The sequence below is a fragment of the Labeo rohita genome, chromosome 12 (genome assembly GCF_022985175.1).
Source record: "Labeo rohita strain BAU-BD-2019 chromosome 12, IGBB_LRoh.1.0, whole genome shotgun sequence".
Lineage (NCBI taxonomy): Eukaryota > Metazoa > Chordata > Actinopteri > Cypriniformes > Cyprinidae > Labeo > Labeo rohita.
Window position 1 is genome coordinate 13,396,204 of NC_066880.1, and position 26,229 is coordinate 13,422,432.

At 36.5% G+C, this 26,229-nt stretch overlaps 3 protein-coding genes across 3 annotated transcripts; 1 reads left to right on the plus strand and 2 right to left on the minus strand.

Annotated features, from left to right (window-relative positions):
- Positions 1 to 604: 604 nt before the first annotated feature.
- Positions 605 to 7,107, minus strand: tmem106a (transmembrane protein 106A). The gene is made up of 8 exons (XM_051124274.1): positions 6,940 to 7,107; positions 4,483 to 4,649; positions 3,915 to 3,978; positions 3,649 to 3,802; positions 3,415 to 3,555; positions 3,250 to 3,293; positions 2,302 to 2,355; positions 605 to 1,128 (listed from the first exon to the last, which is right to left on the minus strand). Exons 2-8 carry the CDS (start codon positions 4,604 to 4,606, stop codon positions 1,014 to 1,016), a joined length of 696 nt encoding a protein of 231 aa, XP_050980231.1. The 5' UTR covers positions 4,607 to 4,649; positions 6,940 to 7,107; the 3' UTR covers positions 605 to 1,013.
- A 550-nt stretch (positions 7,108 to 7,657) lies between these two features.
- On the minus strand, positions 7,658 to 20,586 carry nbr1a (NBR1 autophagy cargo receptor a). The gene is made up of 21 exons (XM_051124234.1): positions 20,355 to 20,586; positions 19,887 to 19,949; positions 19,022 to 19,040; positions 18,879 to 18,901; positions 18,543 to 18,725; positions 18,287 to 18,364; positions 17,942 to 18,156; positions 17,692 to 17,811; positions 16,558 to 16,809; positions 16,148 to 16,307; positions 15,813 to 16,058; positions 15,042 to 15,164; positions 14,875 to 14,950; positions 14,651 to 14,761; positions 12,714 to 12,890; positions 12,467 to 12,598; positions 11,883 to 12,348; positions 11,705 to 11,787; positions 11,287 to 11,353; positions 10,829 to 10,931; positions 7,658 to 8,554 (listed from the first exon to the last, which is right to left on the minus strand). Exons 1-21 carry the CDS (start codon positions 20,454 to 20,456, stop codon positions 8,375 to 8,377), a joined length of 2,979 nt encoding a protein of 992 aa, XP_050980191.1. The 5' UTR covers positions 20,457 to 20,586; the 3' UTR covers positions 7,658 to 8,374.
- A 240-nt stretch (positions 20,587 to 20,826) lies between these two features.
- psme3 (proteasome activator subunit 3) lies at positions 20,827 to 26,148 on the plus strand. The gene is given in 12 exon segments (XM_051124271.1): positions 20,827 to 21,136; positions 21,761 to 21,793; positions 21,888 to 21,908; positions 21,910 to 21,951; positions 22,195 to 22,299; positions 22,468 to 22,516; positions 24,356 to 24,474; positions 24,558 to 24,626; positions 24,843 to 24,910; positions 24,997 to 25,051; positions 25,143 to 25,229; positions 25,341 to 26,148. Coding segments are annotated over 12 exon segments (771 nt in total). The 5' UTR covers positions 20,827 to 21,094; the 3' UTR covers positions 25,422 to 26,148.
- Positions 26,149 to 26,229: the final 81 nt, after the last annotated feature.

Consider the following 26,229-nt stretch of genomic DNA (forward strand, 5'->3'; position numbering starts at 1 on the left):
CTGCGGCACCTGTAACGCCCTGTGAACCTGCAGGGTCCAGTGAGTCTCTAGGTAAAGCTGCTCAAAATAACAGCTCAAACATCTGAAGAACACACTGAAGAATTCTCCATTGTTGCATGCCATTAAAAACATAGAGTCACAATTTTAGAGGTGACTACATTTGAATGATCAAAACCAAAATGAACAAAATGATACATGGAAACCTAATCAGCGTAAAACATATTTGTGTTCTTTAGAGGCTAACAAGCAATGCGTTTGCAAGTGTCATGCCAAGATGAACAAAAGATACACAGTGAGTGACTGCAGTGGCTAAATTTATACTTGTTTAACCTGTTCTTATGTATCAGTGCTAAGCATCATCCATTTAAATATTTAACTTTATTTTGACTATACTATAAAGACTACATGTTTTATTTTGTCTAGCCCCACTATATGGCAATGCATAAATTCACAGTGATTAATTAAAGAGCTTATAAGGTGGGGAAGATTATCCAGAAAATGCAACATCTACATAAGATGTGTGTTTCATTTGCTTTAGTCTCTGCAGTATTCCCAGCAATGGTGAACATGAAGGCCAGACTACTAGACAGCACCAACTCCAATATCAAGGTGTATTTAATCAAAAAACTTTATTGTTTATTGTTGGGTTTTAATAATCCTAATTAAAACAGAACTGGGTGTCCTACCAGATCTAATTGGATTCACTCAATTCTTAAATAAAATGCAGGTCATTTAATGTGCAATTTTGTGTTGTGCAAATTTTAAAACGCATTTTTATAATGTAAACACAAACAAATCAACAAACAAGAAAAGTGGTCTGAGTTAACAACGCACATTCATTATTCCAGTTATATTTACATTGTATATTACATGTTACTATTATTATAGTCAAAATTGACCATTTAAATGAACTGTAGTAAACTGTAGCATAAAATGGCAATCTTTTTGAAAGCAGCCTATTCTGATTTTTATAACATCAGCATTCATGGGCGCACGTTGGCAATGGTTTTGTCTCAAGTCAGAGGGAAGTTATGATGCACAGTTGAATTCACTCCACAGTCAATATACTCATAGACATCTGTAGACATCTGCTCTGAATGGGACAGGTAGGAGACTTTAATAGTCAGTCTGTGGAGAACACAAAGAATTTTACATTAAATAGTAAATATGAATTGTTTTTTATAATGTTGTCTATAAACCAACCACTGAAATGTGACATAATGAAATGCATAGTTTAAAGTAGAATGTACTTATTAAATTTATCCTTAAGTATTTATGATACAAGTATTTGCAACCCAAAATAAAGAATGTATGGATTTTAATATATATGTAAATATTAAATTTTGGGGTCAATGAGAGTTTTTAAAAAATATATTACTTAATTTTATTGTTATTATTTAACAAGGAGGCAAAAACTTTTTTAATGACGTTTACAAAAGATTTCTATTTCAAATAAATGCAGTGCCATCAAAGAATGATGAAAAAAAAAAAAAAGCAGTGCCACTGTTTTCAACATTAATAATAAGAAGAACTATTTCTTGAGCAGTAAATCAGCACAGAATGATTTCTGAGGGATCATATGACACTGAAGACTGGAGTAATGATGCTGAAAATTCAGCTTTACATCACATGAATAAATTACATTTTATAATACAATAAACAGTAGTTTTAAACTGACTGCAGATGAAAAGTAGTTTATATATTTTACTGTGGGTGTGTATTGCTTATGTCATGCACTTTGTAACCTATAAAATTTTGATATAGACCAAAGTGCACAAAATTCACATGACTGACAGTCAGAAAAAAAAAAAAAAAAAAAAAACACCACACAGTGACCATTTCTGTGTCATGGCCTATAACATGAGCCGTAAAGGTTTTTACAAAAACCTCAGTGTTTTAGCTTAGGCAAGTCAGAGTTTCTTGAAACAAAAACTGATCTCTAGAGAACATTTCATGGTACATGAATACAATAACTTGCGTTTGTGCGATCTACAACGCTCTAGGCAAATTTCTAGGTCTTTGGAAGTTTGCTGAGGCCCTCTAGTGGTTTTCACTGCTCTAGACCTCACTGACAAGCACAAGCTATTGTACATCAGTCATAAATACAAGCAATTACTGCTAAATACTGTATATTTGTACAAGCTATACCAAATATACATTTACACAGTTCTTAAGTTAGCACCTTCCAAATTCCAGTGTTCACCATGTCAACCAGAGCTGACCATTGTTCAGTGGCTCGGTCAAATAGCATGCTAACACAAATCTGAAAATAAAGCTGATGAAATAAAGATAAATACTTACTGCAAATGCAAGAATAAGGTGTGAATCTGAAAGGAATGTGACTTGCAGTAATTACTGTAAAAGGAACAGACATTAGAAAAGGTTTCTTAGTATACAATTGATGTCAAAAGTTTACATACACCTTGCAGAATCTGCAAAATGTTAGTTATTTTACCAAAATAAGAGGGTTCATACAAAATGCATGTTATTTTTTTATTTAGTACTGACCTGAATAAGATATTTCACATAAAAGACATTTACATATAGTCCACAAGAGAAAATAATAGTTGAATTTATAAAAATGACCCCGTTCAAAAGTTTACATACACTTGATTCTTAATACTGTGTTGTTACCTGAATGATCCACAGCTGTTTTTTTGTTGTTGTTGTTGTTGTTGTTTAGTGATAGTTGTTCATGAGTCCCTTGTTTGTCCTGCACCGTTAAATTGCCTGCTGTTCTTCAGAAAAATCTTTCAGGTCCAACAAATTCTATTTAAAACCTTTCCAACAATGACTATGATTTTGAGATCCATCTTTTCACACTGAGGACAACTGAGGGACTCATATGCAACTATTACAGAAGGTTCAAACACTCACTGATGCTTCAGGAGGAAAAACAATGCATTAAGAGCCAGGGGGTAAAAACTTTTGAACAGAATGAAGATGTGTAATTCTTCTTTTTATTTTGCCTAAATAACATTTTTTTTTTCATTTAGTACTGCCCTTCAGAAACTACAGAAGATACTTGCATGTTTCCCAGAAGATAAAATAACTAAAATTTACCCTGATCTTCAAATTCAAAAAGTTTTCACCCCCAGCTCGTTTCGCATTTTGTGTATGTAAACTTTTGACTTCAACTGTATTTTGAGTACTTGAGAGTTCACATGATAAGATTATAGTGGAATACAGTACACAATGATTAAAAGGCCTTAATGATGAGACATACATTTTGATTGAAGTATTACTTACTTAAGACCAGAGTCCTCAATAACAATTTCAGCTGCAACTTTAATCTGAAAGATGGAAGAGAAATGAATGGCATCTTTATTTTAGATCTGTTTTGATTGGTGCCTGGTGTAACGCATCTGAGAAAACAGAAAAATGCTTTATATTATATACATTGCTTAAAGTTACCGTTTTCTGTGATCGAGGAGGTAGTATGGTGACATTGAGGAACTTGTTGTTGCCCACCACCGTCTCGAAAACGAATGATTGCACACTAAGGTTTGCAGCTTTGATACTGACAAAGTTTTGGTTGGTAAGGTTCATTTCGTGCTGAAGAATAGATAATATGGTGAGAGAATTACAAGTTTTATTAAAACAAATGCAATATAACAGGCAAACAGTGTTACATTAATACGCACTTACCATGATCACCATTTTTACTTTATCTGGAGTGAAATAGACCATAGATGACTTTAGTTCCACAGGTGACATATCCATACTCCGTGGGAAGAGGAAAAACAGGATCAGGGAGCAGATCAAAAGGCAAAGCCCCACTGATATAAACACATACAGTTTCCTGTGGGACAAGAAACCATGTTTCTGCAACCAGTATATGTATAAGCACATTTAATTCATCCCTGAAACTGAAAATTACAGAAGTATAGTTTGCTTGTCATAGTGATACTGACGTGTGGTGAGGTTTCAGCCTTTGGTCACTGCAAGGAATGACTGCTACGAGTTGGTTCTCTTGACCTGAGGATGTTAAGATAACATGACAGAAAAAGGGCGAATGCGTTTAAAAGCTGAAACTACAAATGAAATCTTATTTGTAACCAGTAATAAGCAAATTAGTAAATACAGAACTGTACACTACCAGTAAGATTTTACTGCTCACAAAGCCTGCATTTACTTAATCCAAAGTACAGCAAAAACAGTACAATTTTGAAATATTTTTACTATTTAAAATAACATTTCTATTCTAATATATTTTAAAATTTAATTTATTTCTGTGATTTCAAAGCTGAATTTTTAGCATCATTACTCCAGTCTTCAGAGTCACATGATCCTTCAGAAATCATTCTAATATTCTATAAACAGTTATTTTAAACAGTAAAAATATTTCAGAATGTTACTGTTTTTGCTGTACTTTTGATCAAATAAATGCAGGCTTGGTTAGTACAAGAGCTAACCAAAAAAACAAAACTGTTCAAAAACTTTTGACTGGCAGTGTATGTGAAAACAGTCACTCAAACTTGCCTCTCGGGATGCGTCCTGTGCCTTGGCAGGTAGGACATGGATCCGTCTGTCCTTCTCCATTGATACTGCCGTAGTCCAGCCATTTGGAAAGCCTCCGTTTCTCTCCATGTTTATTCTGGGTCATAATGCTGTATTTCCAGAAGTTGCAGGGTCAAAACTAAAGACCTCTATGATAAACAATAAGAGAGCTTCACTAAAGTTTGTGTGGCAGGTATGCAATTGCAAAGAAAATCTTTTACTTTAGGTTAGGGTGAAAGCAATTGTATTGTTCTAGTTATACATTAGTGTAGTGAACCAAACAGTCTCCAAACATCCATTGTAGGTCTCACTGTAAAACACAGTAAAACAGTAAAACGGCCCCAAATGAACAATAAAGCTCCACAACAATAAATCTCAGATCATTATGAATCAAAGACCTTAAATGGCACACTTTACATGTCATTCATATAGAATTTTCATATTTTTTTATATATTTTAATATTTACACTACCAGTCAAAAGTTTTTGAACAGTAAGATTTTTAATGTTTTTTAATTCTCTTCTGCTCACCAAGTCTGCATTTATTTGATCCAAATTACAGCAAAAGCAGTAATATTGTGAAATATTTTTACTGTTTAAAATAACTGTTTACTATTTACATACATTTTAAAATGTAATTTATTGCTGTGATTTCAAAGCTTAATTTTTTAGCTTCATTACTCCAGTCTTCAGTGTCACATGATCCTTCAGAAATTCTAATATGCTGATTTGCCTTTCAAGAAACATTTCTGCCATTATTATCATCAATATTTAAAACAGTTGAGTACATTTTTTTTTATTTCAGAATTCTTTGATGAATAGAATAATCCAAAGATAAGGATTTATCTGAAATAAAAACTTTTAGTTTTTTTGAGCAGCAAATCAGAATATTTTTGATTTCTGAAGAATCATGTAACTGGAGTCATGATGCTAAAATTCAGCTTTAAAATCACAGGAATAAATCACATTTTAAAATATATTCAAGTAGGTCGGTGCCGATAGCCTTGTGGGCTACATACAGTACCGTTGCGCTACGGGCGTCCTGAGTTCGAATCCCGGTGTTATGCCGAATTCTGACCCTGGCCAGATTACTACCACCCTAGTATTGGTAGGTTTAGGGTTATATACTTGGGTTCTGGTTTTTCCAATAAAAATATAATATTTCAACATAAAACTATGAATGAAAAAACGAATGAAATGAAAATATTCGATTGCTGTATTAAATTTAGACTTGCTCAGGGTAAATCATATTTTATATTTACGCGTTTTTACAGCGTTGCACATTAATGCAGTGGCCAATCAGAGGTGTTTAGATCAGTCATTGCTGAAACCTGGAGTTTTGTTCAGATTGAACTCGCAAATTCCCTCATCATAAGCAACAAAGTGCAGATGTACGAACTATGTAAGTAAGAGATTCATTTATCATACAGTGTATGGACAGCATTACTGATTATGACAGGAGTTATGAGTGCTTAAACACTGGCTAGAATCCATCCTAGAAATCCACATTTAAATTACCATTTCATTTTTTAAAAGAATTGTAAATATCAGCATTCAACGTTTTAGGATTCAATTATTAAAACATTTTTCATGCATTTGTAACTGCAGGTTAAATGCATTCATGTCCTGCATTAAACAGTGGGTAAATACATCTAAATGCAAATTCAGATGCAGCGTTTGTGTTTCCTCTATATTTAAAAAAGATGAATTTTGTTGATAATGATTATATTTGTGTGATAACAGCCTAAAATGTCTTATTATTAAGTCACTTTATTGATTAAATATAAGAATTTGAAGCAAAAAAAATAATGCACACTTTCAGAAGTTTAAAAAAATGCCCACAAAATTTTTTTCTGTTTAGGGGGACCCCCAAGAGCTTTGACACAATTTGAACTCTGCTTTGGATCAAATAAATGCAGGCTTGGTGAGCAGAAGAGACTTCTTTAAAAAGCATTTAAAATCTTACGATTTAAAAACTTTTGACTGGTAGTGTATGCACGTCAACTCTAAATTTACATACAGCTATATTTAAATTAAAGTGAAGTGAAACAGTGCAGAGCAATAGTTAATAACCATACGTTACAACAATAATAACGACTATGATAGTTAAAGATTAAACGTTAAATTATTAGCTAATAATAAATAATCATTAAAGAATTTGCTAAGTTATTTCCTCAAGCTGTAAACCTGCAAAACAATTCATGAAATAAGCTGCGCGTCTAGGTAGGGAATTTTTATACGTTTTAATATGTAAAACTAAAACCATTTTAAGAGAAATAACAAGTACACAAACAAACTCACAATGTCAGATCGGTTTGGCTGTTTTAAGTCACAAAGGACTTGGCGAATTCATGTCACAACAACATGACACATATTCTCGTGTCATCATAACATTACTAAGTGCGTTTGATAAATTTTCACAAAGCACTTTTCCACCTACCGTGAATTCATCGGAGCATTCTTGTTTGAGATCTCAATTTGCTTTCTCCCGGAGACTAATGTCACTTGTTTCGTCAATTACTGAAGATAAAACAGCAACTTTCTTCAAGACTAGTGTGTGAACTCAAATACGAATCTACTTCCTTCTTTGATCCCCTTCAGCTGTTTGGTATCGCCATCTGCTGCTCATAATCGATACTGCGTGCGGTTGAAAACAACTCGTTAGTTTTTATCTACAGACTACAATTTGAGCTATTATACTGAAATTAGTGTCAAGCCTTTGTAGAGGTTTTTTTAAATGTGTTTTGTCAGGAAATGTAGTTTTTATTCATTCAGTCTCTTGACAAAAAATCCTGAGGGTTCCTCTCAGATCTTCTGTGATTATTATTCAAGTGCAACATAATATTCTGTTACACGATGCAGTAAGGCTCTGGGAATCAAATACATTTTTAGTCTGTCATTTTACAATTAAGAGATGTATCATTTAAAAACCAGAAACAAAAACTAAATCTCAGGGGTTGAGGAATCTGTGCTCAGTTCCTGTCTCACATGAGGAAGCTGGCGAAAGTAGTAACTATTTTAACCTTTGGAACATTCTGTTGTTTCAGCAAGCCAGACGCATGAACATTAACCAAGCAGTTTTGCTGATTGGGGGATTTGAACAATAGCACGAAGATTCATGCTTTTGCAATGCAAATAACTCAAACACACAAAAATGATAATGGAATGTTTTTTTTATTCACTGTGTTGGACACAAAAAGCCATGTTGAGAAGCCTTCAGTTCATAGTAGTACATTGCACATGATAATGACAAAAATGGTACCTAGCAAAAACTTTGACCAATCAATCACTGGTTGTGTTAAGCATGACTAAAACACTCATTGCACATTCCTATAAGTTTGGCAGCCCAACACCTTTAGTGTGACATGAATTAGTGTGATATACAAATATAGAGGTCACTGTGACAAATAACAAAATCAATACAGGCTTTTCTTTTTATATCTTTCCTCTGAGAGGCAAAAGTGCTCAAACAAACCGAAACCCTCCGGGCATTGTCTTAAATTTATCCTTTTATCTAATCAAGCAGTACAAAAGATACCTGAAGCCTAGCTAACAGCAGTCTATATGTGTTAGTAGGGCACACACTGAATAAAGATAGCATTAAGACAGCTTATTAAACCTTATTTTGTTTCCCCATTCATAATGTCCTATATAAACATGAAACTAAAATTTTACAATCAAGTAATTGCATCATTGCAGCTAGGGTCTGTTATAAGAAAACAGTTCTCTTTTTTCCAAAGTCCAAACTATTTCTCTAACAAAAGCGCATTAGAGATCATTTCATCATTTCACCATCATCCCACTCCAGACAGAATGCTGCGACACGATGAAATCATTTACAATTCTTACACTTTATTGAGGTTGCTCGGTGCTTCCTAGTGTCTCGAGATGTGCCATTCGCTGTCGGTCAACTGCACCAGCTCGTTGACCACATCAAGCAAATTGTAGTGATGCTTCCTCAGCAACCTTTGATTGAGCGGCTGGTTACTGAAACCCATTTCCTGTAATACAGCCATCATGGAGGCATCCTCGCAGGCTGGGTCAACAGCAGGCCGCTGAAAGACAAGCAAACTAAAGTTAGTATGTTGAACATCACTCACATGCCAAAACTAGGGTTTAGAGATAATAAGGAATGCAGAAAATCCAGACTGAAGTACACAATGCATGATGCAACTAGAATTATTATATTTCCCTGTTTTCATGTCCGCGGGTTGAAGCGACCCCAATAACCTGATATATATATATATATATATATTTTTTTTTTTTTTTTTACCAGGGGAACCCAGTCAAAAAGTGTTTATTTTACCCCCAGGAATGCAACACTGGGGACGTGTAGCAACTGGGCATTTTTTTGTGTAAAAACCTGGCAACGCTGTATAAGACCAACTTTTTCCATACAGTTGTTTTCTATTGTTTAAAGGTTTAGGGGCCGTAAGATTTTTAAAAAAAATAGTTTTATTTAGCAAGGATGCATTAAATTGATCTTAAGTGAAAGTGAAGACATATAATGTTACAAAATATTACTATTTCTATCCTGACAGCTCCCTGAAGATTTTAGAATGGTAATGGATTGTTAATGTATTTGGTCTTGGTGGAATAGATCTGCTACGTATGCTGCTGTTGTTGGTTACTGCTGTTGTTATAGGTTATTGCTGCTGCTGCAAAGCAAGTATAGAAACTTGCTACTGCCAATACATATGCATATACGGTGCCGTGTTTAAGACATACAGATGCTGCACAAGTAGCATATACTGTATAATAACCCGTAGCAGATCTATACAGGTAAAGCTGGGGAGGTCTAGTGAATGCTAACCAGGCATTTACAGTTGAGGTCAAAACTTTACATACACCTTGCAAATTCTGCAAAAAGTTTTATCATTGTTTTACCAAAATAGGAGGGATCATACAAAATGCATGTTATTTTATATTTAGTACTGACCTGGAAAATATATATTTAACATAAAAAACGTTTACATATAATCCACAAGAGAAAATAATAGCTGAATTTATAAAAATGACCCCATTCAAAAGTTTACATACACTTGATTCTTAATACTGTGTTGTTACCTGAATGATCCACAGCTGTGTGTTTTTTATCTTGTATTTATTTTTTTGTGATAGTTGTTCATGAATCCTTTATTTTTCCTGTGAACAGTTAAACTGCCCACTGTTGTTCCGAAAAATCATTCAGGTTTCACAAATTCTTTGGTTTTTCAGCATTTTTGTGTATTTGAACCCTTTTCTTTTCCCTTCTCAATGACTATATGATTTTGAGATCCATCTTTTCACACTGAGGACAACTGAGGGACTCATATGCAACTATTACAGAAGGTTCAAACGCTCACTGATGCTTCAGATGGAAACACAGTGCAATAAGAGCCAGGGTTGTAACTTTTGAACAGTTTGAAGATGCGTACCTTTTTCTTTTTTAAGCCTAAATATCTTTTTTTTTCATTTATTATTTCCCTTTAGAAACTACTGAAGACAACATGTTTTGCAGAAGACATTATTGACCCTGATCTTCAAATTCAAAAAAGTTTTCACCCCCTGGCTCTTAATGCATTGTGTTTCCTTCTGAAGCATCAGTGAGCATTTGAACCTTTTGTTTGATCTTATTCAGGTCAGAACTAAATAAAAAAAATAACATGCATTTTGTATGATCGCTCTTATTTTGGTAAAATAATTTACATTTTGCAGATTCTGCAAGGTGTATCTAAAATTTTTACCATAACTGTATAATAACCTGTGGCAGATCTATACAGGTGGAGCTAAAGGGTAGGGCACAATCTGATTGGTTAATGTTGCACGTATGCAACACGAACCAATCAGCTTGTGCCAAGCAGTTTAACACTGTGAATATCATCAGTTTGCCTAAACGACCCATCAGCCTGCGGCATCTAAAGTTTAATGACAGAACTTGGCATTTCAAATAAATGCTGTTCTTTTGAACTTTTTTATACATCAAAGAATCCTGAAAATAAAAAAATAATGGTTTCCACAAAAATATTAAGCATCAAGACATTAACACTGATAATGATAAGAAATGTTTCTTAAGCACCAAATCAGCATATTAGAATAATTTCTGAAGGATCATGTGACACTTAAGACTGAAGTAATTGCTGCTGAATATTCACAGGAATTTCCAGTAATAATATTTCACATCTTCAATGTATTTTTGATTAAATAAAGCTTTGGTGAGCATAAAAGACTTTGTTTAGGGACACCTTACGAACCCAATCTTTTGAACGGAAGTGTAATAAAGTCACGATATGGTGGCTGTTTATGTTCTGGTCTAGTGTGTCGTGCACTGATGAGGAAAAATATCTCACCTGTGCGGGTGTGCTCTGGCCTGTAAAGAGTGCTTTATAAGCAGAGGCAGCCACAGAGAGAGCTCCCTTCACCAGCCCCTCTGTCAGACCACCGTGACGTGCCCTGCAGGAGAATAAAAACAGGAACAAAAGGTCATGTCATAACAATAGCGTGCCAGCGAAACAGAAGAACTAGAGAGAATAACATTCATGAAGCCATCATGAAGCAAAACAAGAAGAGAAACACATGAATAACACAACCTAACGTGCTAAATGGCATGCATATTTAATTATGTTAACCATACTATGCTAACAAAGAAAACAACTGTGGTCAACCACAGGAAAAACTGTCTGCAGAGCTACTTCCTCTTTTGCTGCATTCAGGTCTCTCACTTTTCTGAAATGTATGTATCATGAAATATAATGTGATGCCTGTAACCTTAATAGCTCAAAAAGATGACCTCATTGTGTTATTATACCTGAGATCCTGGGAGCCGCAGGTCTCAAAGGCACTAACAGGGGCCTCTAAATGAGCTGATCTGCAACCTAAAACAAAGAACAGACATGCAATTTAAAAATAAAAAAGCTCAAAGCTACACAACTAGTTTAATTAATCAACATTTAGTTAAAATGTAAAACAGTCTTACTGATAGTTTAAATAAAACAAGGTGTAGAACTGAAGAAATAAATGCCTGCCTATAAAGGCTTGACACCACTTCCAAAACAATCATGGTACACACTTTTAGTTATTGTAAATATAAATAAACATTTTCAGACAAAATTGTAACACTGTATGATGTTAACTGTTGCAGTTGAGAAACTTCTAACAGTTTGATTTACATTTTTTTTTTTTTTTTTACACATCTGACACTGAATTTAGCAGATGTGGAAACTCACCACTTGAGTCATCGTCAGGTTGACATGAGGTGTCGTTTTCAGAGGCCCCTGGTCCTGACTCAAGATCATGAGATCTCACTAATCTGCAAATGAATCATGAAGTGATCAAAATGAATGAAAGTCCATGCAAAATAATATATTGCATTCACTCTGCATTATTCTCCAAATGTGTTTTAACCTGTGGGTTCGAAGAGATGGGGGTGGCGAAAGAGTTATGGGTGGAGGTGCCATCTCTGGAATTAGAGGAGGAGTGTCCAGTATCTGAGAGGTACAGAGCATCCGGTTCAGGCTGTTCTGAAGAGCTGGAACAGGGACGAGTTCCTCGTTTTCTCCTTCGGCCGTGTTCGGGATTTGCGGTCCCTCTGGCTCGTTGGCAAGAGGGACTGCAGGCTGGGACATTGCTGAGCTATACATCGATTCTCCCAGGGGCCTGGAAGTATCGAAGCAGTCAGGCAGGATGACAATGTAGTCCTCTGATGAGGCAGAGGACACCTGGCTGCTCACCTCATCCCACTCTCCTGCTTCTTCCTCTTTTTCTTGATCATTTTCATGTACATTTTGTTCCACTTCCTCTTCATTCTCGTCCTGTGCAGCTGGGTCCGTATAGAGGTTTTCATTTGAGCCAATCAATGCTTCTGAAAAGACTGCGAAAATTTTTTCAGCACAAGCAGAAAAGGCATGTTTATTTTTAGCACTGCTTTCACAGCAACTGTAGCATTACTGACATAAGCTAAACGAACAACGAAGACAAAACATGCACACCTGGTATGACAGGTTCCTCTGTTATAACTGTCTTTGACACAGGGACTGGAGCCTCAGGCCTGTTTATGTTTGCCAAAGGTCTGTCGTTCTTCATTAGTAAAGATCTCTCCTGAAAGCGAGCTGTGTCGTGAACTGCAAAATGATTAGAAGCAAACTCAACAAAAAGATTGGCATCAGAAACATCTGCTGAGGAAATGAACAAAGCACCTAATTCATGTGAGCACTAATACAGCAGACGGAAGCTCACCGTCATGCCTCCTCAGGTTGGGCCGAGCCCTGCGTTGAGGCTTGCGCTCTGGTTCCTCCTCGAGAGTAAGAGAGCGAATTACTGTCTCGCACACGAACTGGGTCCCACTGATGTCTTCATCTCCTTCCTCATTGCCAGGAACGTCCAGAAGTTCATTCTGTCTCTGAGGCTGCAGCACTAACAGAGAACAAGCCACATCAGTATCAATAATCAATTTGTGATTCAATCACAAAGGCTTTAAATCACAAACAGATCATTTTAAATCTGGTTGTAAAACGGGGTCTGGTTGTGGCGTCTTGTGGGAGTGAATAAGAATTTAGCAGTTTGCTAAATATGGTATCTGCCATTTTTTGGCTAAAGACTCTTTTGTCCTGATAGATGTACTGTGTTTTGTTTATGCTCTGGAAGCTGCTTTAGAGAGGGCTGTCTTGCAGTGTTGCCATGTCCTCATATTTACAAGCTCTTTAGGTATGTTGTTTGGTCTTTAATAAAGCTAAGCACTTTATAGAGTTCATAAAGTAGTCTGTTGCAGATATGAGATATATGATATTTTTGGTGAACATAAAGCATTTGGGTGTTTTAGTGTTTTTTGTGCTTGTTCTCGTTTGTTGTTGTTTTTTTTTTTTATTAAGATCTGGCAACACTGACACTTTACAGCAGGGCTCATGAGCGCAGCTAGTCCTGTGCCAAAATGTGCTAAGGTTAAGACTTCTTTCACTGTTATTTTCTTGCATCTCACATACAGATGAAGACACATTTCTGATGCACATTTAAATGCATCAACAACTAGTTCAGTTCAGTTCCTCACACACTGCGTAGAATTTCTGTAAATGAGGTTGTCACTACCTGTAGACAACGTACACACTGCAGCTAAATTCAGTTGTCAGTTTACCTTCTGACAACCGCATTCGACAACCGCATTAACTCCCCAAAAAATACAGGTAGTGACAACTGCATTTACAGAAATTCTACAGTGTGTACAAAACCAAACTGAACACCTAGTCGTTAATGACGTATTTAAACGCACATCAGAAATGTGTCTGTATGTGATATGCAAGAAAATAAAAGTGAAAGAAGACTTAACCTTAGCACATTTTGACATGGGGCTAGTTGCACTCATGAGCCTTGTGGTAAAGTGTCAGTGTTGCCAGATCTTTATAGAAAAAAAAAACCAACAAGGACAAGCACAACAAGCACTGAAACACCAAAATGATTTAAGGAAAAAAAAAAAACTATTTCAGTAACTCCATAAAGCGCTTAGCTTTATGAGCTAAGACCAAACAACATGCCTAAAAGCACTTGTAAATATAAGGACATGGCAACAATGCAAGACAGCGCTCTCTAAAGCAGCCTTCTGAGTGTAAACAAAACACAGCACGTCTATGAGTGGTAGTTTAGTTAAAAATCGACGGACAAAAAGAGTCTTTAGCCAAAAAATGGCAGATACCAAACGACTAAATCTTTATTCACTTCCACAAGACACCGAAATGGTTGCTATTGTTACAAATGCAGGAGTGACTGCTGTTCCGTACACACATGGAACAAAAAAATTACGGGACTCGCTCCCGCATTTAAATGCGGTTGTCACTCCTGAAACTTGCCGTGTGTACGTGGCAATATTTTGCGAGAGTTAATGCGGTTGTCTTGTATTTTAGTGAATAATGTGTGTACAGAACACGATTAAGGAGTAAAAGATGAACTGACAACTGAATTTAGCTGTGTACATGGCCTATGACGTTTTAGTAGAAAATTGAGTGAGAAATAAAGTGTAGTATCATCAACGGGTTTGGAATAAAATGAGGGTGCGTAATAAATAACAGAATTTTCATTTTTGAGTGAACTATCCTTTCTACAATCTTACCGACCCCAAACGTCAAATACTGATTTCCGAGTTTATGAATAATCAGTAATTCAAATTCCACATAAAACGCTCTAACCTTGACTTTTTTTCCTGCCTGAATGTCCAGCCTCGACTTTGCTTAGGCCTGTTGTGTGCTTTCCAAACAAGGGTCCGTGATGAAGAGGTGGAGTTAAACAGGTGGTCATATCTGAGGAGATTATACAATGACTCTAAAGATGAGGCCAGACTAATTATGCACAGTTTGTTAAGGAACAGACCCTGAGGAAATATTAAGTAATTGTGACCAGAAAGAGGCCTTACCAGCTGGAGTGTTGGCTGGGACTTTCTCCAGTTCTTGCACAATGTTTATATCCAGCAACTCGAAGGACAACAGATCCTGGAAAATAACAAGACTTTGGACATTAGTAGTTAAGCACACATGACTGAACAAACATAAGATGGCATCTTTGTGTCCGACAACAGCATACCTGTGCTGTCAATAAGTCCACAGAGGGGATGTAGTATTCTCTCCGGGAGCTAGTAGACACTTCACAATCTCTGGTGCCTGACCAGAACATGCCATCTTTCCTCATTAGACAGAGATCGGTTCTCTATATGAGAAAATAGTAAAGTATTTGATTTCAGAAACTATACTCTTGTAACATGACAGCAATATTTGAAAACATGAAAGGGTTAGTTCAACCAAAAATGAAAATTCTGTCATTAATCTCACCCCCATGTCTTTCCAAACATGTAAGACCTTCATTCTTATCTTTGTAACACAAGTTAAGGTATTTTTGATGAAATCCGAGAACTTTCTAACCCTGCATAGACAGTGATGCAACTGACAAGTTCAAGGTCCAGAAAGGTAGTAAGGACATCGTTAAAATAGTCCATTTGACATTAGTGGCTCTGTAACTTTATGTAGCTACGAGAATTTTTTTTTTTGTAATACTTTATGTTGTTTGTTTTCTTTGCACACAAAAAGTATTCTTGTAGCTTCATAACATTAAGGTTCAACCACTGATATCATATGGACTATTTTAATAATGTGCTTACTACCTTTCTGGGCCTCGAATGTGGTAGTTGCGTTGCTCTCTATGCAGGGTCAGAAAGCTCTCGGATTTCAACAAAAATTTTGTAATTTGTGTTTCAAAGATGAACAAAGGTCTTATTGGTTTGGAAAAACATGATGGGGAATAATTTACATTTTTGGGTGAAATATCCCTTTAAGGTACTGTGGTTTAAAGTTGACTTACCAGTGATTTGCTGCAGTGGGTGGACTTCTGCTCTGCATTTGGCACCACTACAATGCTACACCACACTCTGGGCCCAAACTGCACCCCGCAGTGTGCCAGGCGCCAGTGAGACGTGTAGGTGCCCTCCAGCAGGGGCGCCACAAATGCCACGCTCACCACACCGACCTGACCTGGCTGCAGAAAGGGCACTGCGACTTCTTTTTGCTCCCGTGATCCCAGGGTCAGGTTGCCCCACATAAACTTCAACTACAAAAGACACAACACACATGCAAACGCAGCACACAACATGTGTGGAGACACATTCTTTTCAACCTATAGTGAGTTTCAAAAAGTACCTTGGTATCCGAAGTCCAGCTGATGTTGCCAGTGTTCCTCATCTTCCAGTACTTGATGAACTTGGTGCCTGGCTCCAGACAAGTGCCATCTGGTAGATTCTCATCCAGAAACAAGGCAGTCATTGTGGGCACCAAGGTGGAGCAGGAGACCTTGGGACCCCTGGTTTGAGTGCACAGAGGATCGTCAGAACAGCTTTGTTTCAGCGTCTGTCTTTTCCTTGAAGCTCATATCAAAAAAAGTACAAAAAGGACGTAATACATAAAGGCAGCGGGTGCATTTTTGAGGTAGTTCCATCCACTTGCCAGCGATAACTCAACTATAACAGACAATGTGATAATCTTGATAATGATTGTTCTGGGCTGGGTAGGGAGGTCAACCCAGCCCTGACCCCTCTCAGTGTGGCCCTTACTCTGGACTGGATGTTTGAGGGTCTGGGCACAGGGACGGAGCTGGGGCTGGTCCTGGGCCTAGAGATGTGGCAGGAGCTGGGGCAAGGCCCGAGGTGCTGGTCCCATTGGAGGCTCCACTCCACAGCAGACCTCTCTTCTCCAACCTCAGCTTCTTCTTGATCTCCTTCACCTCGGCCTTCAGCTGCCTCCGCTCGGCTTTCAGCCGCTGTCTCTCTGCTTTTCGCACGGTCCTGTCACCCCGCCTCAGAAACCTGAGAACAAGCCAAAATGAATCAAATTCATTTAGCAAGTGTAATTATATCTTTTAACACCATTCAGGCTAAGAAGAAGATACTAGGGCTAGAAATCATTTCTCGATTCTGAGGTTTTAGGAATTGATGGAATCGATTGCATCAAAGGGATAGTTCACCCAAAAAAAAATGTAAATTCTGTCATTAATTACTCACCCTCATGTCAGTCCAAACCCCTAAGACCTAGACAGCAATAATAGAATATAATAAAAAACAATAGACAGCAATGCAACTGACACGTTAAAGGTAGTAAAGATACTGTTAAAATAGTCCACGTGACATTAGTGGTTCAACCTCAATTTTATGAAGCTATTAGAATACTTTTTGTATGCAAAAAAAAAAAAAGCTTTGTTGAATGCATGCATGGTACTGGTGTGAATGCGTGTCGAAGACTGACACGGAAGAGAAGAAATTGCTGAACAAGGTTGTTATTTTTGTTTTCTATGCACAAAAAAAAAAACATTCTCGTAGCTCAACATTATGACTGAACCATGATGTCACATGGATTATCTGAACGATGTTCTTACAATCTTTCTGGGCCTTGAATGTGTTAGTTGCGTTGCTGTCTACGCAGGGTCAGAAAGCTCTTGGATTTAATTAAAAATATCCTAATTTGTGTTCTGAAGATGAACAAAGGTCTTACAAGTTTGGAATGACATGAGGGTGAGTCATTAATAGCAGAATTTTCATTTTTGCATGAACTGTTCCTTTTAATAATCTGTTTCAGTTCAGATAAGGTAAAAATGCTCCTCCCAACAGTGAGGAATAAATTCTAGAATCGATTCTGGAACCAAGAGATGGTGAATAACATGATGAAAACAATAAGTGTTTATTTTGGCTTGCCTGGGTTCCGGAGTAACTCCACGTTCAGGAACGGACAAAGGAGTCCTTGTTCTCTTTAGGTTGTGGCTGGGATCATGTTTATGACTACATGGCTCACATAAGATGCAAGATGGACAAACACTGGACATAGAGGAAGAAAAATGTGTCATATTGAGCTTGACATCCTGTAATTCCATTTTTTTTAAATAGTGTGTGCTTATTAAATATTTGTAAAGAGCCATTTGAAAGACAAGTTTTTGGACATTCTCACCTGCACTGATATCCTCCTCCAGTGGCTGGTCCTTTGCAACTACTGCAATTTGGAGTTGAGCTAGAGGCCCTTAGTGTGGTGGAGCTCGTAGCTTTCTGAGTGCCAGAGGTGCTTGGCTCCTCTGCGGGAGGATCCAAGGCTCTGTGTGTGCAACACTGGCCAGAAAACTCACTACACATCCTGTCCACCACTTCCCTTACCACTTGATCTTTGAACTGGAAAAAAATTGAGAACAATTTTGCAACAATCTGGACCAGATTGCAAGTTTCTCATATTTCCTCAGGTACAAAAGTCAAAGCAAACATCTATAAAGTTATAGATTTGACTTTCTTTAGGATACAGTACCCTGTCCATGTAGGATTTGAACCATGTTGGTACTGCTTCCTCTTCAGTTTTCATCCCTTTGTTTTCTTTGGCCACAGCCTGTTTAAGAAAACAACAGAAACAGGTTTTCTTAGTCTGAAATGATCTCAGCATGTAAGTCCAGTCCATTATTATTCACAACGTCTTATTCATCAAAATATGCATGAACTAATAAACAGCTCCCACTATAATAATGCCATATAATACCTTTAATTACTAAAGACTGCAAACGGCTTACCGAGTCCCGCTCGGGGGTCACTTGGGTCTCCTTGTCTGCCATCTTGACCCTTGCTCGATACGGCGGAGCTGGTCTAGGATCTATCTTTAGTTCTTTAAGATCTGCCTTCACTGCACCACCCTCTGCCTGTCCCTTCATCTTATAGACATTCATATGTAGCTGGTTGGCCTGCTTAAATGAACTCTAAATGAAAAATATATATCATGACAACATTGTGTTAAATCCCTGGGATTTTTTAAATTATGATAATTGTAATGATGACATTATTTTGTGCAGCATGGCTCAGATTTGGTTTGTGCATCACATAAAAGACTGAAAAAAGATTGGTGTTCTTACCTTTAGAGCTTCTGCATATTCATCTGTGATTATAATAATAACATAAATAATAAATAACATAAAAAATAACATTTTATATTCACTATGATAACAATATTTGAACATGTCAGATAACATATTTGGTGATGGAATGTATTACATACCTTGACTGTTTATGCACACCTGTAAAAATAATAAGACAATGTCAACAGAAGTACTTTTGAAAATATATTCATAACCATTAATAATAAACCAACTGTTGTCAAACATGTACTTAAAAAAAATAAACTATCAGTCAAAAGATTTTTAAGTTTTTTTTAAAGAAATCTCTTGCTCACCAAGCCTGCATTTTATTTGATCCAAAATACAGCAGAAGCAGTAATATTGTGAAAATTTTTACTATTTAAAATAACTGCTTTTTATTTTAATATATTTTAAAATGTCATTTTTTCCTGTGATCAAAGCAATTTTTAATAAATTATAGAAATTAATACTTTTATTTAGCAAGGATGCTTTAAATTTAAGTTATGATAAAGGCATTTATAATGCTACAAAATATTTATATTTCAGATAAAAGCTGTTCTTCTGAGCTTTCTATTAATCAAAGAAACCTAGGAAAAAAATAATACATAATAATAATAATAATAATAAATGTTTTTGTTTAGCAAATCAGAATATTACAATAATTTCTGAAGGATTATGTGACTGGAGTATAGATGCTAAAAATTCACAAGAGTAAATTATATTTTAAGATATATTCAAATAAAAAGCAGATATTTTAAATAGTAAACAGATTTCAAATTTTTGCTGTTTTTACTGTACTTTGAAACAAATAAATGCAGGCCTGGTGAGCTTATTCAAAAAAATATTTTTGACTGATAGTGCACTTTTAAAAATAGATTTATAACAATACACAGTCGACCAACTGTTATCAAACTCATACTTTAAAGAAATATTATCCATTGATTTAAAATTGAAATCACAGATCTATTTAAAATGATCTAAATTCGTTATTAAACTGTTATTTACCTCCTCGTTGTCCTCGTCAAAATATTTCACTTGAAAATGACTCAAGCCGAATGTAGTTTTAATCTAGAAGTTATAAAAAGGTAACAATGTAAACAAACACCATCAGGAACTGGAGACTTTGTTAAAGACATCGAAGAATTACAGGAAGATTACAGTGAAAATCGATATTCTCCAACGTTACTGTTTATTTACAAGCAGTCATCTGATTTATGGCCGAACACAAAGGTCAAGAGCAAATGACAGATATTGTTACAATTTATATCACAAGGGTTTGTATAAAAGACCCAACTATGATATATGTTAAGACAGTTCTGCTATAATAGGATTAAATGTTTAGACTGAAGGTTAAACGTCTTATACCCTCCGGTTAAGGTTTGTTTATGTAGGCCTCGGCTACGGCCTTCCAGGACCAAGAAATGTAAACGTCCCCACATATACGCCACCCAGCAAGGCTTAATGACTCCTTACCCAGGCCTCCACAGTCTCCCACTGTGCTTTGTTCGTGTCCAACACTGGAAATTTCTTCACGTTGCCCCTAAAGTTCACTTTGACAGTGACGGGGAGGTTCATGGCTGTTAGCCAGAGTCAACTAAAGCGTTTGATGCGGGGATGCGACGCTCTAAATACCCGTGGTGGTGTCAACACTGTCAGACTTGTCTTTTGCGTTCTTGTTTACATCGCTAGATTCGTACACGCCCCCAACACACGTCAGAGGAAGTGTCTCAGATTTACTTAAATATTTGTCATTATTACAAAATATTTCAATTAAATCAGCTCGTGAAAGTATTTAACTGGTTCGTGTAAGTACTTATCTTGTGATTCCATCCAACAATATTTAATTAAAAAAAATATGACGCACGCATGCACATACGTCTTTCGAAGTCGTCCAGAACATAGATGTATAAATACGTAGATTCCGTTACAGCGATAAGTCGGTGTGTGTACGCAATATTATATTGATTTGATTTGGTCATGAATGTTCGGTGATTCTGCATATCCCATATGCTATCAAATTTAAAACGAATAAAGAGTAAATATTTCCACGCTGAGAAACAGATGGCAAGCTGTATTTACATCTATGGTCGCGAAGCGTTTACGTCATCTAGAAGCGCGCCAGTGCCTTGTGGCTGACAGCAGTTAGTGAGCCACACGGTTAGTTAATGCTTTTAGGACAATCGCTTACTTTTCTCATTTATTGAATTAATACGATGTCTTCGCTTCTTAAGGTGGACAATGAAATCAAAACAAAGGTAAGTGTCTCGTCGCTCCCCTTTTTTAAATCCAGAGCACTCAGATTGAACTGTTTGTAATGTTAGCTTGCGGCTAGCCGGCTTGCGTGTGGGTCGCCTCGTGAGCGTGTTAGCTAACTTTTACGCGCACGTATGTTTGTGTAATCAGTTCTGTTTTAAAACAGAAAATGCGTATTGTAATAAAGTGTGTGGGGATTACACATATCAAATATTTAGAGAGAAGCCTGAGCTCCCATATGCGCGTTAACCGCGAGGGTGTGGATGAAGCGTGTTTTTAGCACAGCAGCATGCTGCTGCGGGAGAAGTGCATGGTGGTTTCAGCACGATTTTAACATTAGTAAGATAAAAGTATATTAGAGTCGTTGATTATGTTGCCAAGTAATTACGGTGAAGATCGCGAGGCTAGCAAGTCATGGGAGCGCGGGAAACGACTTGATTAAGTTACACGGTACATGTTGTAAACATTCAGCGTCTTAAAATAGAAAGGCCGACTGTTTTCTTTTTTTTTCTGAACGTGGTCGACTTTCAAAGACATGATATTATAAATTGTGAGAACAGAAATAAATTTGTGCATTGCATGTTTTGGGGTTCATAGTTATATCTGAATATTTCCTGTTTTGCCAGGTTGATGCTTTCAGGGAACGAATTACAGCAGAGGTAAACTATTGCACCTATCCAGATTATATATATTTATATATATGGATGTTTTTGTGACTATTAAACAGCTTATTGTTTAATTATTCAAATTTAGGCTGAAGACTTGGTTGCAAACTTTTTTTCCGAAGAAACTGTTAGAGCTGGACCAGTTTTTGAAGGTAAGTTTAATAATGGACAAATGATACATTCTTGACATTAACTTCTCTACTTCAAAAACAAGGCTTAAGCCTTGTCCCAGACTAAAATGTAAGTCTGAGCATTGATCTTAAAATATATAAGTGCCTTTTTTCTTTCAAGATGCACACCAGTAATGTTTTTTGTAAACTAATTGAATGATGGCCTAATCCTGGCTTAGTCTAAAGCCCAGATGTGCTAAACACATTAATTTGTGTGAATAATAGGATCCCACAATTAATATCCGTGAGCTGAAAGAAATTCATTCAGAGATCAATCTGACGGTGCCAGACCCGATTCTACTTACAGACATCCATGATGGACTTGAGGGGGTAAGAAGCCGTTTTTAAGTTTGTTCTTCATTCATTGGTCAAAAGCATTTTAAGTTTAAAGAGAGATGTCAAGTCTCTGAATAGGATAGGTTTCTGTTGCTTGTGCAGAAGATTGTCTGTTTGACATGAAACAAAAAGATCAGTAACCTTGAAATATTTTTCCAATAGCAAAATGCTAAAAAGAGGAAACTCGAAGATGGTGCAGGAGATGACAAAGGTGAGTTTTTCTGCCTAATAAAAAAAAAAAAAGTAACTTGAAATAGGTAGATGAATACAAAAATTGAATCCTGTATTGATACCAAAACTTTCCTATTATCTTTCCTATTATCTGGCCCTGTTTACAACTGGTATTAAATAGTTCACCTAAAAATGCTATTTCTGTCATTAATTACTCACCTTCATGTCATTCCAATTCTTGTAAGACCTTTATCTTCAGAACACAAATTAAGATATTTTTGATGAAATGAGAGCTTTCTGACCCTGCGTACACAGCAATGCAACTACCTAAGTTCAAGGCCCAGAAAGGTAGTAAGGAATCTCATGAAATTTCTCATGAAAGAGTTGAAGACTGACACGCAAGAGAAAAATTGTTGAATAAAGTTGTTTTTTGTTATCTTTGCGCACAAAGTATTTTAGTAGCTTTATAAAATTGCAGTTGAACCACTGATATCACATGGACTATTTTAACAATGTCTGTGCAACCTTTCTGGTTGCGTTGCTGTCTATGCAGGGTCAGAAAGGTCTCGGATTTCATTAAAAAATATCTTAATTTGTGTTCTGAAGGCGAACAAGGATCTTGTGGGTTTGGAACGACATGAGAGTATTATCACAAGTTGACAACACTAAATACAGGTGTAAATGGGGTTTAAAATGTTTTGACTGTGTCTACTTTCAACGACTTCCAGAGGTAGTTAAAGACTACTACTAACTTGAATTGTTTTTGTAGTGTAGTTGAACCAAACCACATGAATTATGATCAACATCAACCCACACCCTTTTCTTATTTGCTTGCTTTCCCCGCTCACTTGTAAACTGGGCAACATGGGTTTGTACATTCAGTAGTTGCAAAAGAGTTGGTCAAGTGGTCACGGTTTGAACACATTAAAGGATTAGTTCACTCCTGAATTAAAATCTCCTGATAATTTACTCATTCCCGTGTCAAGATGATTACATTTTTCTTTCTTCAGCTGAAAAGAAATTAAGATTTTTTTTTTTTTTTTTAGGAAAACATTCCCAGATTTTTTTCTATAATGTGTACATCAGTGGGTTGAAGATCCAAATTGCAGTTTCACTGCAGCTTTAAAGGGCTCTGCAAAATCTTAGCTGAAGAATAAGGGTCTTATCTAGCAATGCAGTCGGTCCTTTTCTTAAATAAATAAATGAAAATTTATATACTTTTTAACCAGAAATGCTCATTTTGCACTAGCTCTGCGATGCATGTCTGCGACTTCACACATTATGTAATCTTGTTAAAAAGGTCATGCATTATTTTTTCATCTGTGTAAATAAATAAGGTAGGGTGAAAAACTCATTTTCTCCTCCAACTCTAAAGTCATCTGACATCGTTTTACCTTTTTGCCATTTGACTTTATTTGCACATTCACTTTGTAAACACTGGGTTGGTACTTCAGCAGACGTCACGCATGACCTTTCCAATGTGACTACGTAATGCATGGATGCAGAGCTAGTGCAAGACGAGCATTTGTGGTTAAAAAGTATATAAATTATAATTTTATTTAGAAAATGACCCTTATATCGCAGATGGAATCGTGTAGAGTCCTTTGAAGCTGCATTGAAACCTGTTTGGACCTTCAATCCATTGATCCCCATTGAAGTCTACTATATGGAGAAAAATCTTGGAATATTTTTCTTAATTTCTTTTTGCCTGAAGAAAGAAAGACATGAACATCTTGGATGACATGGGGTGAGTAAATTATCAGGAAATTTTAATTCTGAACTAATCCCAGACGGAAACGGTGATGTGTCTCACCTGATCACTTGTGATCGGGTCACTGAAAACGCAAGTAGAAACAGAGCCTATGATTTCTGTTTGTAGTTGGCGGGACCAAGGTCTTTGTCATGCCTGGTGGAATGATGAAAAGCAATGGCAAGCTGGTGGAGCTGATCGAAAAAGTCAAGCCTGAAATCAGAACTCTCATAGAAAAATGCAACACGGTAAGGCTATGTAACCATGAACTCAGACGTGCTTCCATTTGTTAAAAGTATGTTAGACAAATGTCATTTCCTTTGTTTTCTAGGTCAAGATGTGGGTTCAGTTGTTAATCCCAAGAATAGAAGATGGCAACAATTTTGGTGTTTCAATTCAGGTACAGTGCCACATTTTTCAGTTCGCTACTCTATTTTCTACACTAAAGGTGTTGCAACAACAGGCAGATATAAAATAACAAGCAGTGATTCCTGCTGTAATTTGTTGTTAAAAAAGAAATGGTTATCTTTGGTCCTGTTAGGAAATGTCAAATGGAAAAAGAAATTGTCAGCCAATTAGCTTGTGTTGTGATTGTGTTTATCTTCACCATCCATAGGAGGAGACGGTGGCTGAACTCAGAACAGTGGAAGGGGAAGCAGCTTCTTACTTAGATCAGATATCCAGGTACGACACATCAATATTAGGACAATCAAATAAAGATTTATATGCTTAATTTTTCCTACATATTTTTAAAATACTGTCTTTTACAGGTACTACATCACAAGGGCAAAGCTGGTTTCCAAAATAGCAAAATACCCTCATGTTGTAAGTCGTATCTTCAGTAAACATGCATAACATTTAAATCAGAAATTCATTAGTTATTTTATGTGTATAATATATTCTTTGACACTTACAGGAGGATTATCGTCGCACAGTGACAGAGATTGATGAGAAGGAATACATCAGCCTCAAGATTATAGTGTCAGAACTAAGAAATCAATATGTAAGTATTGCCATATCAGTAATAAAACAAATGATTTTGAAGATTCAGGTTACTTTATGTATGTGCTGTCTGGGAATTGTCATAACCAAATAAAACCAAATTTTCCTGCAGGTAACATTACATGACATGATCCTGAAGAACATTGAGAAGATCAAGAGGCCGAGGAGCAGCAATACCGATGCTCTGTACTAAGATCGCCCTCCCCTTTCAATCTTGGCCCGTTCTTCCACCATTTGGAGCTAGTTTAGCCTTCAGGTGGTTCTAGAGCAGTCCCGTCACCCATTATACCCAGGCCAAGAGAAGGACCGCTCAATCAGGCCTGATAGAACATGCCACTTACGATAGAAATGTAAAACATGGTCACTATTTTAAACCCTTTAAAATGAGCCCTTTTTGATTTTTCTTTTTTGTTTCTTAGCGGACAGTATAAATGTACAAAGGCAGAGCCTGAACACGCGTCCCAAGGAAACGGTCTCAGATTTGTTTTTCTTTAATTAAAGAAACATTTCAACAGTGGATTTCATTTTTTTTATCCTTTGCAAAGCCAAATTCCATGTAGGTCTGTTTTTGAATCCATTTCAAGTGTTTCTGAGCCTCCTTAGGGGTTACGTGATATTGGATCTACCCATGATGGTCGGTTTCTCCGGTCGAGAAGCAGAGAAGCTCTTATTGATGCTGTATTTCACTTAAGCAGGTTACGTTGTTCATCTGAAATGTACGTGTAGGCTAAAGTGGAAGCGAGGCAGTTATTGTGCAAAGTTTTATTTGGAGTGTGTGCTGACAGTTATTACATGGTGGAATGTTATATTTTCATCTGAAATAATTGATTCATCAAATTCCGGAAGCTTTTTATGGTTTCTTTTTGTCCAGTTTTAAGAGTGAAACATTTTGCTGAATAAACTATTGTTTTTACAATACATTCAAGGCACGTCATTAACTGCTCTTCTTGTGTTGTGTTTTTTTCCTGAATATTTTTCTCACTTTATCCATATTGTGAAAT

Bases quoted from the DNA above. Each gene is read 5' to 3' on its own strand.
- tmem106a (XM_051124274.1), bottom strand. From the start codon at position 4,606: ATGACCCAGAATAAACATGGAGAGAAACGGAGGCTTTCCAAATGGCTG. The intron at 3,556-3,648 runs GTAAGTGCGTAT...TCTATTCTTCAG, and splicing joins AAGTAAAAATGGTGATCATG to CACGAAATGAACCTTACCAA. The intron at 1,129-2,301 runs GTAAGTATTTAT...TGTTCTCCACAG, and splicing joins ACCTTATTCTTGCATTTGCA to ACTGACTATTAAAGTCTCCT.
- nbr1a (XM_051124234.1), bottom strand. From the start codon at position 20,456: ATGAACCTCCCCGTCACTGTCAAAGTGAACTTTAGGGGCAACGTGAAG. The intron at 16,810-17,691 runs GCAAGCCAAAAT...GCTTGTTCTCAG, and splicing joins GGAGTTACTCCGGAACCCAG to GTTTCTGAGGCGGGGTGACA. The intron at 15,165-15,812 runs GTAAGTCAACTT...TTTCTCATATAG, and splicing joins CCCACTGCAGCAAATCACTG to AGAACCGATCTCTGTCTAAT.